This window comes from Peromyscus maniculatus, chromosome 9, assembly GCF_049852395.1.
Source record: "Peromyscus maniculatus bairdii isolate BWxNUB_F1_BW_parent chromosome 9, HU_Pman_BW_mat_3.1, whole genome shotgun sequence".
Lineage (NCBI taxonomy): Eukaryota > Metazoa > Chordata > Mammalia > Rodentia > Cricetidae > Peromyscus > Peromyscus maniculatus.
In genome coordinates, this window is record NC_134860.1 from 35001047 (window position 1) to 35013339 (window position 12293).

At 48.8% G+C, this 12293-nt stretch overlaps 1 protein-coding gene across 1 annotated transcript in view; it reads right to left on the reverse strand.

The window, feature by feature from the left end:
* Positions 1–3046: 3046 nt before the first annotated feature.
* Positions 3047–12293, reverse strand: part of Rps24 (ribosomal protein S24) — a 146660-nt gene continuing 137413 nt past the window's right edge. The window contains exon 5 of the mRNA XM_076544576.1: positions 3047–3057. Coding sequence (XP_076400691.1) covers positions 3055–3057 — 3 coding nt within the window. The 3' untranslated portion in view covers positions 3047–3054. The remainder of the gene's footprint in view (positions 3058–12293) is intronic.

Sequence of the window (12293 nt, forward strand, 5' to 3'; positions counted from 1 at the left end):
GAACCCCGCCACTCTCTCTCTGACCCTCACATCACAACCCACACTCCTATCCTTCCCTTTCGGGGCTTCCATCATGCTTGTAACATACAACCTGAGAGCTTCCTTATCTGTTGACGCTTTGGAATTAGGATCTGTGCCTGGCCTGTCCCAAAGCTCTTGTAGCATACACGGAAGTGCCAAACACCTGGTCCTCACCAAGCACAGTCCTGTGTCACTGGCCTCACCTCTCCCAGCTCAGCCTCCTCTTCTCCATCACACATTGAGCTCCAGCCACAGTGCAAAATCCACCCCCGCTTCAGGGCCTTTGAACATCAGTTTGTTCTGCTGGAAATGAGCCGCTTCTGAACTGTCCCAATTTGCACCAAGCAAGACACAGTTCTAGTGTACCTCCTAGGCACAGTGTTCCCTGACTAGCACTTACCCCATCCTATGCCTTCTAGAAATTATTCCCATAAAGTCGTTGCTGACTGCTTTTGTATTTTATTCCTGGTCTGGCTTTGCTTTGGGGACTACCTTCTGTCCTCTTTGACCAGGGAGGAAGTTTCCTAGAAGAGACGTGACTGTCTTAGTCACTGCTGTGTCCCACAGGCCTGGGATTCACCACCCCCACAGTCAGTTGGATGAGCAGGCTTTGATCTTTTACACGTTCTGTGAGCCACAGGAAGGGAAAGAATTAGTGAGTTCCCAGGACAGAGAGCCTGGAACAAATTCTCTCCTGTGGTTCTGTGCTTTATAGGAAAAAAAGTGACCTTCATGGGACACCCACAGGCTGCAAGTCTCTATCTACAGTCAGCACTGCCAGCCTGACACACACAATCACAAGCATGCACAACCATGCACACACATAAGCACACACCCAGGCATATACACAAAGACACACTCACATACATTTATAAACCCACACATGCTCACATATTCCTGTACACTCATGCACATTCCAACATAAACACAGATACACACATGTCTATACTCTAAGGCACAAACACATACAAGCACACACAGACATACAGATGCACACACACACACACACACACACACACACACACACACAAATGCAGGTACACTTGCTCACGTGTTGTGAATCCCACATCTAGCCTGGTGCACACCATGTTATGTGGTCTCACATGCTACCTGGCCATGGCTGGAGAAGCTAGATGGTAGCCTCTGGCCTTAGCTAGCCTGGAGTCCCATGGAGATGCCACTCAGGGCTCTGGTATTTTCCAACCCCAGCTTGGTTTTAGGCAATTATCCAGGCCTCACTGGTCCCCTTGCTCAGAAAGCTTCTCTAGCCAAATCTCTAGCCAAATCCCAACCCGAGAATGTTCCTCCTACAGGAAACCCTCTCTGATTTCCCCCAGCCACCATCAGGCCTCACCCCTCGCACTCACCAGCATGTGTCTTCTCTTGTTCTCATTAGTCTTCTGGTATGTGGGACCACCATCTGCTTACCTGGGCTGTGAGCTCTCAGGAGCAGGGACTCTGTTTTATGCATCTCTCGGTCCCCAGGGGGTAGCATATTGCCAATCACAAAGTGGTACTCAACACACAGTTGTTGTTTGCCTCTAATTGGGCAGTCAGACCTTGCCAGTTTAGACTCAAGGGAAGAAGGCTGTTTGATTAAGTGCCATGACTGGATTCAGGGATATCCAAAAGAAATACAAGTCCCTCCTTTTGTGCACATGACAATCTGCAAGCAGGAACCTTACCCCATGCCTCCTGCACCTAGATACTTGTGATATGTCCCCAAATCTCAGGGTAAATATCACCCTCTCTAGAAGTTTTAAGCAGGCTGCAGATAAACCACTACCTCCAGCCTTGGTCCCTTTTAGGTGCCCCATACCCTGCCTTGGTCCCACATTAGGAGGCTGGAAAGCACCCAGCTATACCCCTCAAGGTTGCTACAGGAGACACAGGATCCCATGACAGACAGTGCATGCTACCTTCCACTCCAGTTGGGACACATCTGGAGCTGGGACTCTCTTCCTTCATATTCCTGGTGCCCATGGGCTTTCCTATGTCCCTCCTCTTTCTCCCCCACAAGCATCACTGTCGCTAGCATGGCATTAGATGGACATTCAGAGCAGGAATTATCCTGGGAACTCCTCCAGGTGGCCACAGCTACCCTGAGGCTGGAGATCTGGGATCTACAGTCTGATCTGAAGAGATGACAGAGCCTCAGCCTCAAAGGTTCTGTTTCACAATGGCATCAGGAGATGGCAGGGCAGGGCAAGGATGCAGCTCGGCTGGCAGAGTGCTTACTTAATATGCACAAAACCCTGGGTACAATACCCACCTTTGCATAATGTGGATATGGCGGTGCACATCTGTGATCTCAGAACTTGGGAGGCAGAGGCAGGAGGATCAGAATCTCAAATCTATCCTCAACTACAAAACTTCAAGGCAAATCTTGTCTGCTCCAGAATCCTGCTCCAAATGAATGGATGGATGCATGGATGGATGGATGGATGGATGGATGGATGGATGGATGGATAAATGGATGGACAAAGGAACAAATGAACAAATGAATGAACATATAGAAGAGGTGTCAAGCTAGGTGGCCCCCAGGCCATCCTGTCAGGACATCTTCTATAAAAGGCCAGTTACACTCACTCCTTGTTGAGTATTGGGATCTGGACTAGGCCTGACCCCCCTGCACCAAGGGGAGGTCAGTGAGAGGTTGAAGCTGCCATATTTTGGGTGGAGAATTCTTTTGTCGCATCATACAGACGTGTCTCAATTGGACAAAGGGGTCACTAGTAACTTTATAATAAACCCCAACACCTTGTAAGTGATCAATTCCTCTTGTAACTGCTGCTCTTCTTTCCATTCTAATATGCTCCACTCAGCAGAAGCAAGGGCTTTGTTGTTGTTGTTGTTGTTGTTGTTGTTGTTGTTGTTGTTGTTTGTATTCCTGGACCCCTCCACAGGACCCGGCCAGAAAAACTCAAAGGTGATAAAGTCAAGAGTCTCCTGGGCTCAGGGAGATTCTAACTGTCCCTGCAGGTAAGAGACACAGCAGACTCAGGGGTGTTCTCCTGAGTGCATGGCCTCCACTCAGCACCCTCAAGACAGGAGCTCCAGCCATGGCTTATAGGACTTTCAATTTGTCTAAAGAAGGGAACAATCTGGACTTTGAATGTTCAGACTTCTGGCTTTTAAATTATTGCTAGACATATCAAATCTTTTTAGACTCAGTGAGCTGAGCACTGTACAGCTGGAGGTGGAGGCTGACCCAATTTTCCTTGATAGCTTCTTTTTTTTTTCTTTTCCAAGACAGGGTTCCTCTGTGTAGCTTTGGAGCCTATCCTGGATCTCGCTCTGTAGACCAGACTAGCCCCAACTCTGCCTCCCGAGTGCTGGGATTAAAGACCACCACCCAGTGCCTTGATAGCTTCTAACGAGACCTAGGAACCACACTGCACAGGTGAGCATCAAAGACCCGGACCAGGGTCTTGGGTGATGCTGTGCATGTGTGTGGATATGTGCAGGAGCGTTGGAGGCATGCATGGTGAGTATAAGAACACATGAGAGTGGGGAAGAATTCTCTGAAGTGCTGATCCAAGGCTAGCTCCCCTGGAAGCTTCCCTAGAGCCCCACCTCATGTTCAGGAAGAGGCATGCCCTGCTCTGTGCTACCTGTCTGCCAGTGTCATGTGGATGTGGATGTAGATAAACATGACCCAGGGACAAAGATGGTGACACACAATCATTTCTTACTACAGGCTAGTGAGCCCACTGGGGGTTGTAAGAATGAATGAATGAATGATCAGTGGATTCCTTCCATATGAAGGCAAGAGTCTTGCTTGTCATTCTACATTGCTGCTATGATTCAGGTGTGTTCTCTGAAGGTTCATGTGTTGGAAACATGCTGGTGTTTGGGGTTGGATGAGTTTATGAGGGTGTGGCCTCCATGATGGTATTGTACTTTGGTAGGAAAAGACGCCCAGGTCAGCAAGCTTACTCTGTCTTGTCGCATGTGGTTCTCTGAGGCATCTTGGAATTCTGCAGAGCTCCCACTAGCAAGAAGGCCACCATCAAACACAACTCTTTACCTTAGAACAACAACAGATACACATCTTTTCTTTATAAAGTATCCCATATGTACATTCAGTTATAGCAGCAGAACACAGATTAACAACTCTATCAGGCAAGCATACATACACCAGAACCAGGAGGCCTGTGTACAGCAATATGCAATAAGCCAGAGGTACCAGGCTGGGTCACTTCCCATTTACCACACAGATGTTGTCCTATGTCACTGAGCAGGCAACACCCTGCATGGCTTGTCAAATCAAAGAGGACATACAACCAAAGCCCATGCAGTGAGTGGCTCTTCTTGTAGTCCTGGCTGACTGTGCCGGTAAGGGGGGGAGGGGAGGCTATGCCAGAACAAGAAACTGCCAAGTGTCTGACGTAGCAGGACCATCCATGTCCCCTTGCCTCTACCCAGTCCAGTCAGCTGCTGCTTTGAGGTCACCATGTAAGTATGCCTGAAGAGTCCCATGACAGCTTTCTCATCTGTCAATCAAGTATAATCTAGATTCTATATCAAAGGGCTGCCGTGAAGATGAAATCACGTGAGGCCTGCCACAGTGCCCGGCCACCGACCAGTCACTGATCCACTAGTCCAGAGGGGCTATGAAGCATTCATTGTCTCTCACCACAGTAGAGATGACTGGATTGAGGTCATCTGTTGAGGCACTGGCTCTTTCCTCCACTCTGCATACCCTACATTTGCTAGCTTACAACTGATATTCTGAAGTGAGTTCTCTGGTGTAGATTCTGACTCCCTGGGCTTTCTCACCACATCCCTGCACAACTCCTCAGCTCACATCTATCCCTCATTCACCACCTTCCCCTGTTCATTCTCTCCACGTGGCTGCAAGGGGATGCAACTGAGCCTCAGATGGATTCTCTTTGGTATCCACAAGCCCAAGAGACCAAAGACACACAGATTCTACCCTCAGGTAGAACGTGTGTGTGGTACTGGGTATCAAACCTCGAACCTTGGACATGTGAAGCCAGGATTCTATCATTAAGCCACATTCCCAGCTTGCTCTTTACTTCTTGTTTGGGACAGAGTTTCACTCGGTGGCCCACACATGCCTTGAACTTGCAAACTTCCTGCCTCTGTTTCCTAGGTGGCTGGGAGCACTGGCCTGTGCTACCTCAAATAACTTGATTCTACAATGTATGAAAGCCATTTGGAGGGCTTTTAAAGCTCCCATTGATGGGCCCCACTGCACGTTCTCTGTTTCAGTGGACCTGGACTGGAGCTAGGTAATTGTACTTCAAACAAGGTCCTCGCTGACACTGGTGTTGACACTGAAGCTGAGGCTGAAGCTTGCTGATGCTGATGCTGATGCTGAGTCTGAAGCTTGCTAATGCTGATGCTGAAGCTGATGCTAACGTTGATGCTGCTGGTCTGAGTTTAGATCTAGAGGTATGGACAGGCTGAAGAACTGCTTAGTCATCAAAGATGCAAATGCAGGTTGGATCAATGACAGAGAAACATGCTGGTGGCAGAGGCAGAATAGCAGGGAGAGCCCTGATAGCTGCTTGAGCTAGGAGTAGTGTGAAGACAAGAGAGAACGCAGCGTTCAGGCAGAAGGAACATCTGCAAAGGCTGAGATAGGAAGAACACAACCCTTTGGATGGATCAGAGAAAATCAGGAGCTGGAATGGTAAAGGCATCATAGGCAAAAAGATAGCAGGGCTCAGGCTGTCCGGCTGTATCCATTCCCTGGCCTGCTTTGTGTATGACCAAGTTCTAGAACGTGGGGAGCAGGGAAGTCTACTACTCCCAATCTGACACTTCTGGAGCATTAAGAACATCCTGGTATGTTTTACCCAGTGTCAACCACATAGACAAGAACATGTCCTGTGAGACAAGGGAGAAGACTATGATGCAGAGAGATCCTGTTCACAGCATCAAATGTCTTCTTTGCCGGAGACAAGGCTCCTGAAGGGACAGAGCTGTCTGGAACATCCTGTTCCTCTCACACCTGGAACTCCTAGTCTTTGTCCTTGCAGCTAAGGATTTGGAGTCGCTTTGTTCCACTGCTGCCAAAGCCAGTATCACATCTTGGGATTCCTGCTCCTTCTTGGATCAGACCCACTGCAGCTTCTGTGGTTCACACCACCTATCTGGCCTGGGGTGTACAAAGATGTCTACAGATCACAGACCAAACTCCAGAGAGCAGGCCTCAGAACCCCCTGGAGACCGGTTAAAGCACAGACACTATACCAGGCAGTTGGTGGTGCACTTCTCCCAGCTCACAGAAAGCTGAGGCAGAAGAATTCAAGGGGTTGATAATAAAACTTACTTCAAGAAAAAAAAACTAAAAAATTAGTGGTAGTAATAATAACCAACACACATACATATATAGTATGTATGTATGCATGTGTGTATGTATATGTGTGTGTGCATATGTTTGTATATATGTGTATGTATATTTATACAGAGAGACAGATTAAGGCACACTCTCAGAACTTCTGATTCATGGGTCTGAGAGGACTTCAGGCCAGATCTGCATTTCTGGTTTCCCAAAAGGATGCTGATGCCACTAGTTCAGCAATTGGGAGCCCTGTCTTAGACTATATGGCCCTGATGTAGCCTAAACTTGGAGGGCAAACACTTGCCTTAAAGACTTCAATATGCAAGCCAGAACTGGGGTAAAAGTAGCTCACGTGAGAAAGTGGATAGCCACTCATGACTTCTCTAGAGATAGATTATGACTGAGAGGATCACAAGGCATGAATTCTATAACAGGATCACAAGGCATGAATTCCATAACTCCAGACATAGATGCAAAATCCTAGTCCTCATTTTCCTCACCTGCAAAGTAAGCCAACATAAGACCTGCACTGTATTCATTACAGGATATCATAGGAGCAAAAGGAAGAGTCGATGTTCATCCATAAGTGGGACATATATGTCAACCCTTCTGAGACTCATGGGACACTATGAGAAAAGAGGTGGGAAGAATGTAAGAGCCAGAGGAAGGGTTGGGCTCATGTAGAATACTGACTTCAGGGCATGGCATGGCTGTTGGCATTCTTGAACTCACAGCATCTAGGATGACCTGACCTATGTCTGTACAGGATTGGGTCTGTCAACATCTTGTCATGGAGAGGGGAGGAGCTCACAGTGCCCCATCCCTATCTGAGGATTTATAAGTAGCTAATGGTTGGTGAGGGAAGTACACATCTTAGCAGTGTTGTCACTGGGAAGATACCCAAGTTCCTATAAATAACCCTAATGGAACTCATTGGGTCATCTGGAGGAAGAAAGGAAGGAAGGAGAGGGACTACTTTGGAAGAGGAAGCAAATGACAGGAGTGGATGAGGACTAAGAGATGAACATGATAAAAAAAATACATTGTATACATGCCTAAAAATGCTATACTGAAACCCATGTATACTTATAAAAGTCTAAGCTTTACAAAAAAATTTTTTAGAAAAGGAGACATGAGAGAACTTTTTCCAGGCTGACTCTGTGTCTCAGACCCCAACATTCATCACAGCCCACAGTGGCAGTGTGTGGATAGAGAAGAGCAACAAGCTGGAAGGAGCCTGGGCCCCTGGCATGTGGACAGTCCTCCCATCCCTGGCTTCCACCAACAGGCATCTCTGCAGAAAGCAGTGAGATTTTACTGTGGATGTTCAGGATACACACCTGAAGCATAGCCATCCTGTCTAAAGGTTGCTGTGTCCTACGTCCCACCTTCACCCCATCCTTACCCTCATCCTCACCTCCACCCACCCCCACCTTAACCCCCACTCTTACCCCTACTTTAACCTTCAATCCTCACGCCCACACCCCAGTCACTCTGGAGCAATTTGCCTTTATCATATGCAAATACGTAAGATTAATGTGCCTTCTGAACTGCCTTTGGACATGGCAAGAAACCCGAGTGGCCTCCATGCACAGAGCAGCTCACAGCAAGGCGAACCATCAGTGCTCTGGGAATGGGATTCATTCAGAGAAGACAAGGTGATGCCAGCGGAGACCGCCCCCATCCCCACCTACACACCCTTCATCCAGAATCTCAATCTCGCACACCATGGGCATTTGGATAGGACCCTCCTATGGGTGTAGCTCACCCTGCATGGAATAAAGAGCACAGTGATGGGCACCCTGACCTCTCCAGGCCAGGTGTCAGCAGCACGTCCTTGAGTGTAACAGTTGGTAGCATCCCCAGGCATTACCACATATTCCTTCAGAGTCAGAACGGCTGCTCTGAAGGAACCTTTCTTCTTCTCCCTAGAGCTGCACAGCAAAATCACTGGGAAGCTGGAAAAAAAATACCCATGAATACCTGGGACCACTCTAAGCCACTCACGTGATTGTTCAGGGTGTGGCCAGCACATAGGGGTGTGTTTTAAGGTTCCCTAGGGGATTCTAATAGGCAGCAAGGCCACGACCATGGCAACACCTACCCTTGGACTCCCTTGGTATGGCGGCAAGAGGGGCAGGGACCTGGGACTGTGATGTGCCCCACTCAGCAAGGGGTGACTTTCTGACTATCTCAGGTCTGAAGATACAGCATGGATGGAGCCAGGACAAGGACGGGCTGTGGCTGTTTCCAGGATTCTGGTGATGTTGTAACACATGCTCTCTTTGGGATACCTGATTAGGCTATGACTTCTGAGCGCTGCCCAGGCCCTGGGTAACCAACGTTGATGCAATAGGACGTAGGGTCTGATGAAAGTTACCTCCCAGCTTGGCCTTTCAAAGACCATGTTTGACCCCTTAAACTGCAGCCAGAGTCAGATGATATTCTGAGGCCTCCCTGTTAAGTGCAGCATGTGACAAGTCCCACAAGTAAGTTCAACGAGGCCAGAGGTGCAAAGACCAAAGCTCAGCCATCCCAGTTCATCTCCAAGAGGTCTGAGAGGCAGTGATACTGCAAGAAGTCAAGGAGAGGCCGGTCTGGAAGACAGATCCCCAGACATATCTGTCCCCAAGTCAGAGCTTGGCCACCACTGTCGCTTGAATTCTAGATGGTTTTATAATAATAATAATAATAATAATAATAATAATAATAATAATAATCAGTACCAGATATTGGGGTAAATGCTGAAAGATCAGAGAGACAAAGGAACAAGCCACTGCCACGTCTCACCTCACCAATTCCACAAATCCTCTGACTGAAATCCTCTGAGTCCTTACCTGAAAGGCTTCAGCTGAAAAAGCCTCTGGCTGAAAGGGACGCTTCTGCCGAAAAGCCTTTAGTTTTTGTCTCCTTGAGCCTTATATACCTTCTCCACACAGCCATCACTTCCTGGGATTAAAGGCATGTGTGCTCCTCAGTACTGGGATTAAAGATGTGTGCCACCACAGTCTGCTTCTGTTTCTCTCCTAGACTGAGTCAATCTCATGTAGTCCAGGGTGGCTTCGAACTCACAGAGATCCCAGCAGATCTCTGCCTCCCGAGTGCTAGGATTAAAGGTGTGTGCCATCACTGCCTGGCTTCTATGTTTAATCTGGTGGCTTGTTCTGTCCTCTGATCTTCAGGCAAATTTTATTAGGATACACAATATATCACCACACACCATTTCCACAGCTCATGGACAAAAGACTCCTTCTGGCCTAGAAACCCACAGAGAAATAGTACATACCAGATATGTACCCTGACTGTGCCCAAGGACAAGGCAGACAGGATCCCACTCCACAGATCCACAGATGCAGGAGTGTGGGCCAGTACTGAGCCAGCCACATGTCCATCCCCTGGGAGTTTGCCAAAGAAGGTCCCAGGCCTATGCCGACAACTTGACTCTAGACCTGGAGTAGTGCAGGTAATCTGATTTTCAAATTCCAGATGGTTCTGGGGCAAAAAATCTACTCAAACCCTAGCGCATCTTCTAGACAGATGAGTCCCTGGCACTGTCACTTCTGGGGTCAGCATCCTGCGCTTGGTTACATCAAGTCTTGGTCACACAGCATCTTACTTTTCCTGCTCATAAAAGCCTTCATCACTAGTAGGAACCATATTGTCTTTCTTGGCTCAGAGAAAGCAAGTGACTAGCCACCGATTGCCCAGCAAAGGGATACAGTATAGGGAGAGGAAGCCGGACCTCCTGCCTCACAGGTGTATACCACTCGCAGTTGACCAGCAGGGCTGGCTGAAACAGGCTTGGTGCTTCTGCACTCTATCCAAACCTACAAGGCACACAGGGAGCTGTTTACACAGGAGGACAGTTCCTGATCCACAAAGGCTCAGACTTTAATGACAGCTCTGCCTCAGAATTCCTCCACCCTGGTGGGAACAGAATATTTAGACATATCAAAGACTCTCTCCCCTTCTTTCATGGAGCCCACAGTGGCATAAAAGGAATGCAAAGAAAAGGCAGGTCTCAGTGACAAGCTTCCAAGATCAGCCAATTCCCCAACAGCCCTCAAGACTCCAATTGACTCTGCCTCTCTGATGGAAGTCTGGGTGCTTCCCCGGTCAACACCTGCCGGTTCCTCGGCTTTCACCAGACCAAGCAGCTGCCTCATTGAGCCCACAAAGCATTGGGGAGAAGGAGAGATAGGCAGGGTAAAGGTCCCTCAGCCCATTTTACAAATGAGAGAATCGAGGCATAGAGAGGTTAAGTGACTTGCCTAAGCGCACACAGCAATTACTAGTCACTACTCACAGAGTCCGCTGGGAGGTGGGAGTCTCTAAACAGCCTTCTCTGCAAAAGGGTGGAGCCTCACCAGCAGACCCCACTTGTGCCCACAGCCTTTCTCCCCTCCTATTCCTTCCTTCACTGTTCTCTTGACATGCAGAATCCTGTCCAGTGCCCCCAAGCCCACCCTTCCTTAACACCTCTTCGTGTAGACCATTCCTTTTACACCCTTTCCACTTCCTAAGCAGACCCTCATTCCTCGGCCCCTTGCCCATGTCACCACCTCCCCCCAGGGGTCCTGCCCTCATGCCTATTTGCCTGCGATTAGGATGACTGGGGGTGGGGGCAGGGGGTTAGATTTTAAGGAGACCTTCCAGCTTGTGGACATTTGCCTTCTTGCTGTGTTCTCACGTAGCCTTTCTGGACAGTTCTGCTCTCTCCTCTCCTTGCAAGGGCACCACTAATCCCCATCCTTGTGACCTCACTTGACCTCAGGGACCAGGTACAGATGTGATGCAATGTGGGTGGGGGTTTTAATATGTGCCATGGGGAGGTGCACATTTGTCTCAAAGCATCGCTGAATAGCCACGACTGCCCAAGGAGGGACTGTCTGGCCCACAATAGGACCGAGTTACATCCCATGTAGGAGTCCCTTCACACAGGGCCCTGACACACCTGTCACTCAACATCAGCATCCCAATGATGGGAAGGCCACCACCCCATGGCTGGCTTGCTCTACTGTGCCCACTGACACACAAAGAAAGAATGGGTAAGAAAGCTCCATCACCATGCAGTCTCCATCCACAGAGCCCAGTTCTCCCACTGAGGCCCTGGGAAAAGCCATTCCAGCAATAACTTTATTCTGAGTCTTGTCTTGTCCCAGCTTATCATCAGCCTGGGGGCCACTAAGCTGCCTAGCAAGTGTCTGCCATGGGCATTCTTACACCTGCGTACCTGTGAGGATAAGCCTGTCACAGATCTGCATTCCAGGCTTGGACAGACTCGACGGAAACAGTGCAATCCTGAGCATCTTCTCATGCCCTACATGGCATCATCTGCAGGCCCCTCCCCTCGGTTCTTGGAGGCCAGAGTAAAGCCAGACCTTGGAGATGAGCTGTCCCTCATTCTGTGACTGTCTGATGCCAAGGATCCTTTCAGGTGCCACCTCCTCCAGGGTGTACCCCCGATTCCCTCTTCCCAGGCCCCTGCACTCCCTTTTCATGTGTACCCCATGTCCAGCACCACTGTATACTTTTCTGGTCACCTTCCCCGTCACTAGGGTCTTTTGAGGGCAGAGTTGATGTGAATGACCCCTACTGAGCCTTAACACTCAGCCCAGCTGGATCCATGGTTCCCACTGCAGGGGGATGCCCTTCTTATTGAGAGCATGGGAATGTTGGTACTGCCAGCAGGCCTCAGTGAGACTAGCCCCAAGAGACCTTACAGGGTCCCCACCCAACCTCCCAAACGTGCATACCACCCACAAGACCCGCCACTTACCCACTGCTGAATTTAACAAACACTCCAAGAGATAATAGTTAATTTCACAGAGCCCTGAGTGGAGGCTGTTAAAATGTTAATATTATTTAAATTGTTTCCCATTTTCAACAGTTCAAGCCGCAAATCTAAATGTTTCCCCGTGCTTTCTGCGGAGCCCAGCTCACAAAAATGATTGAT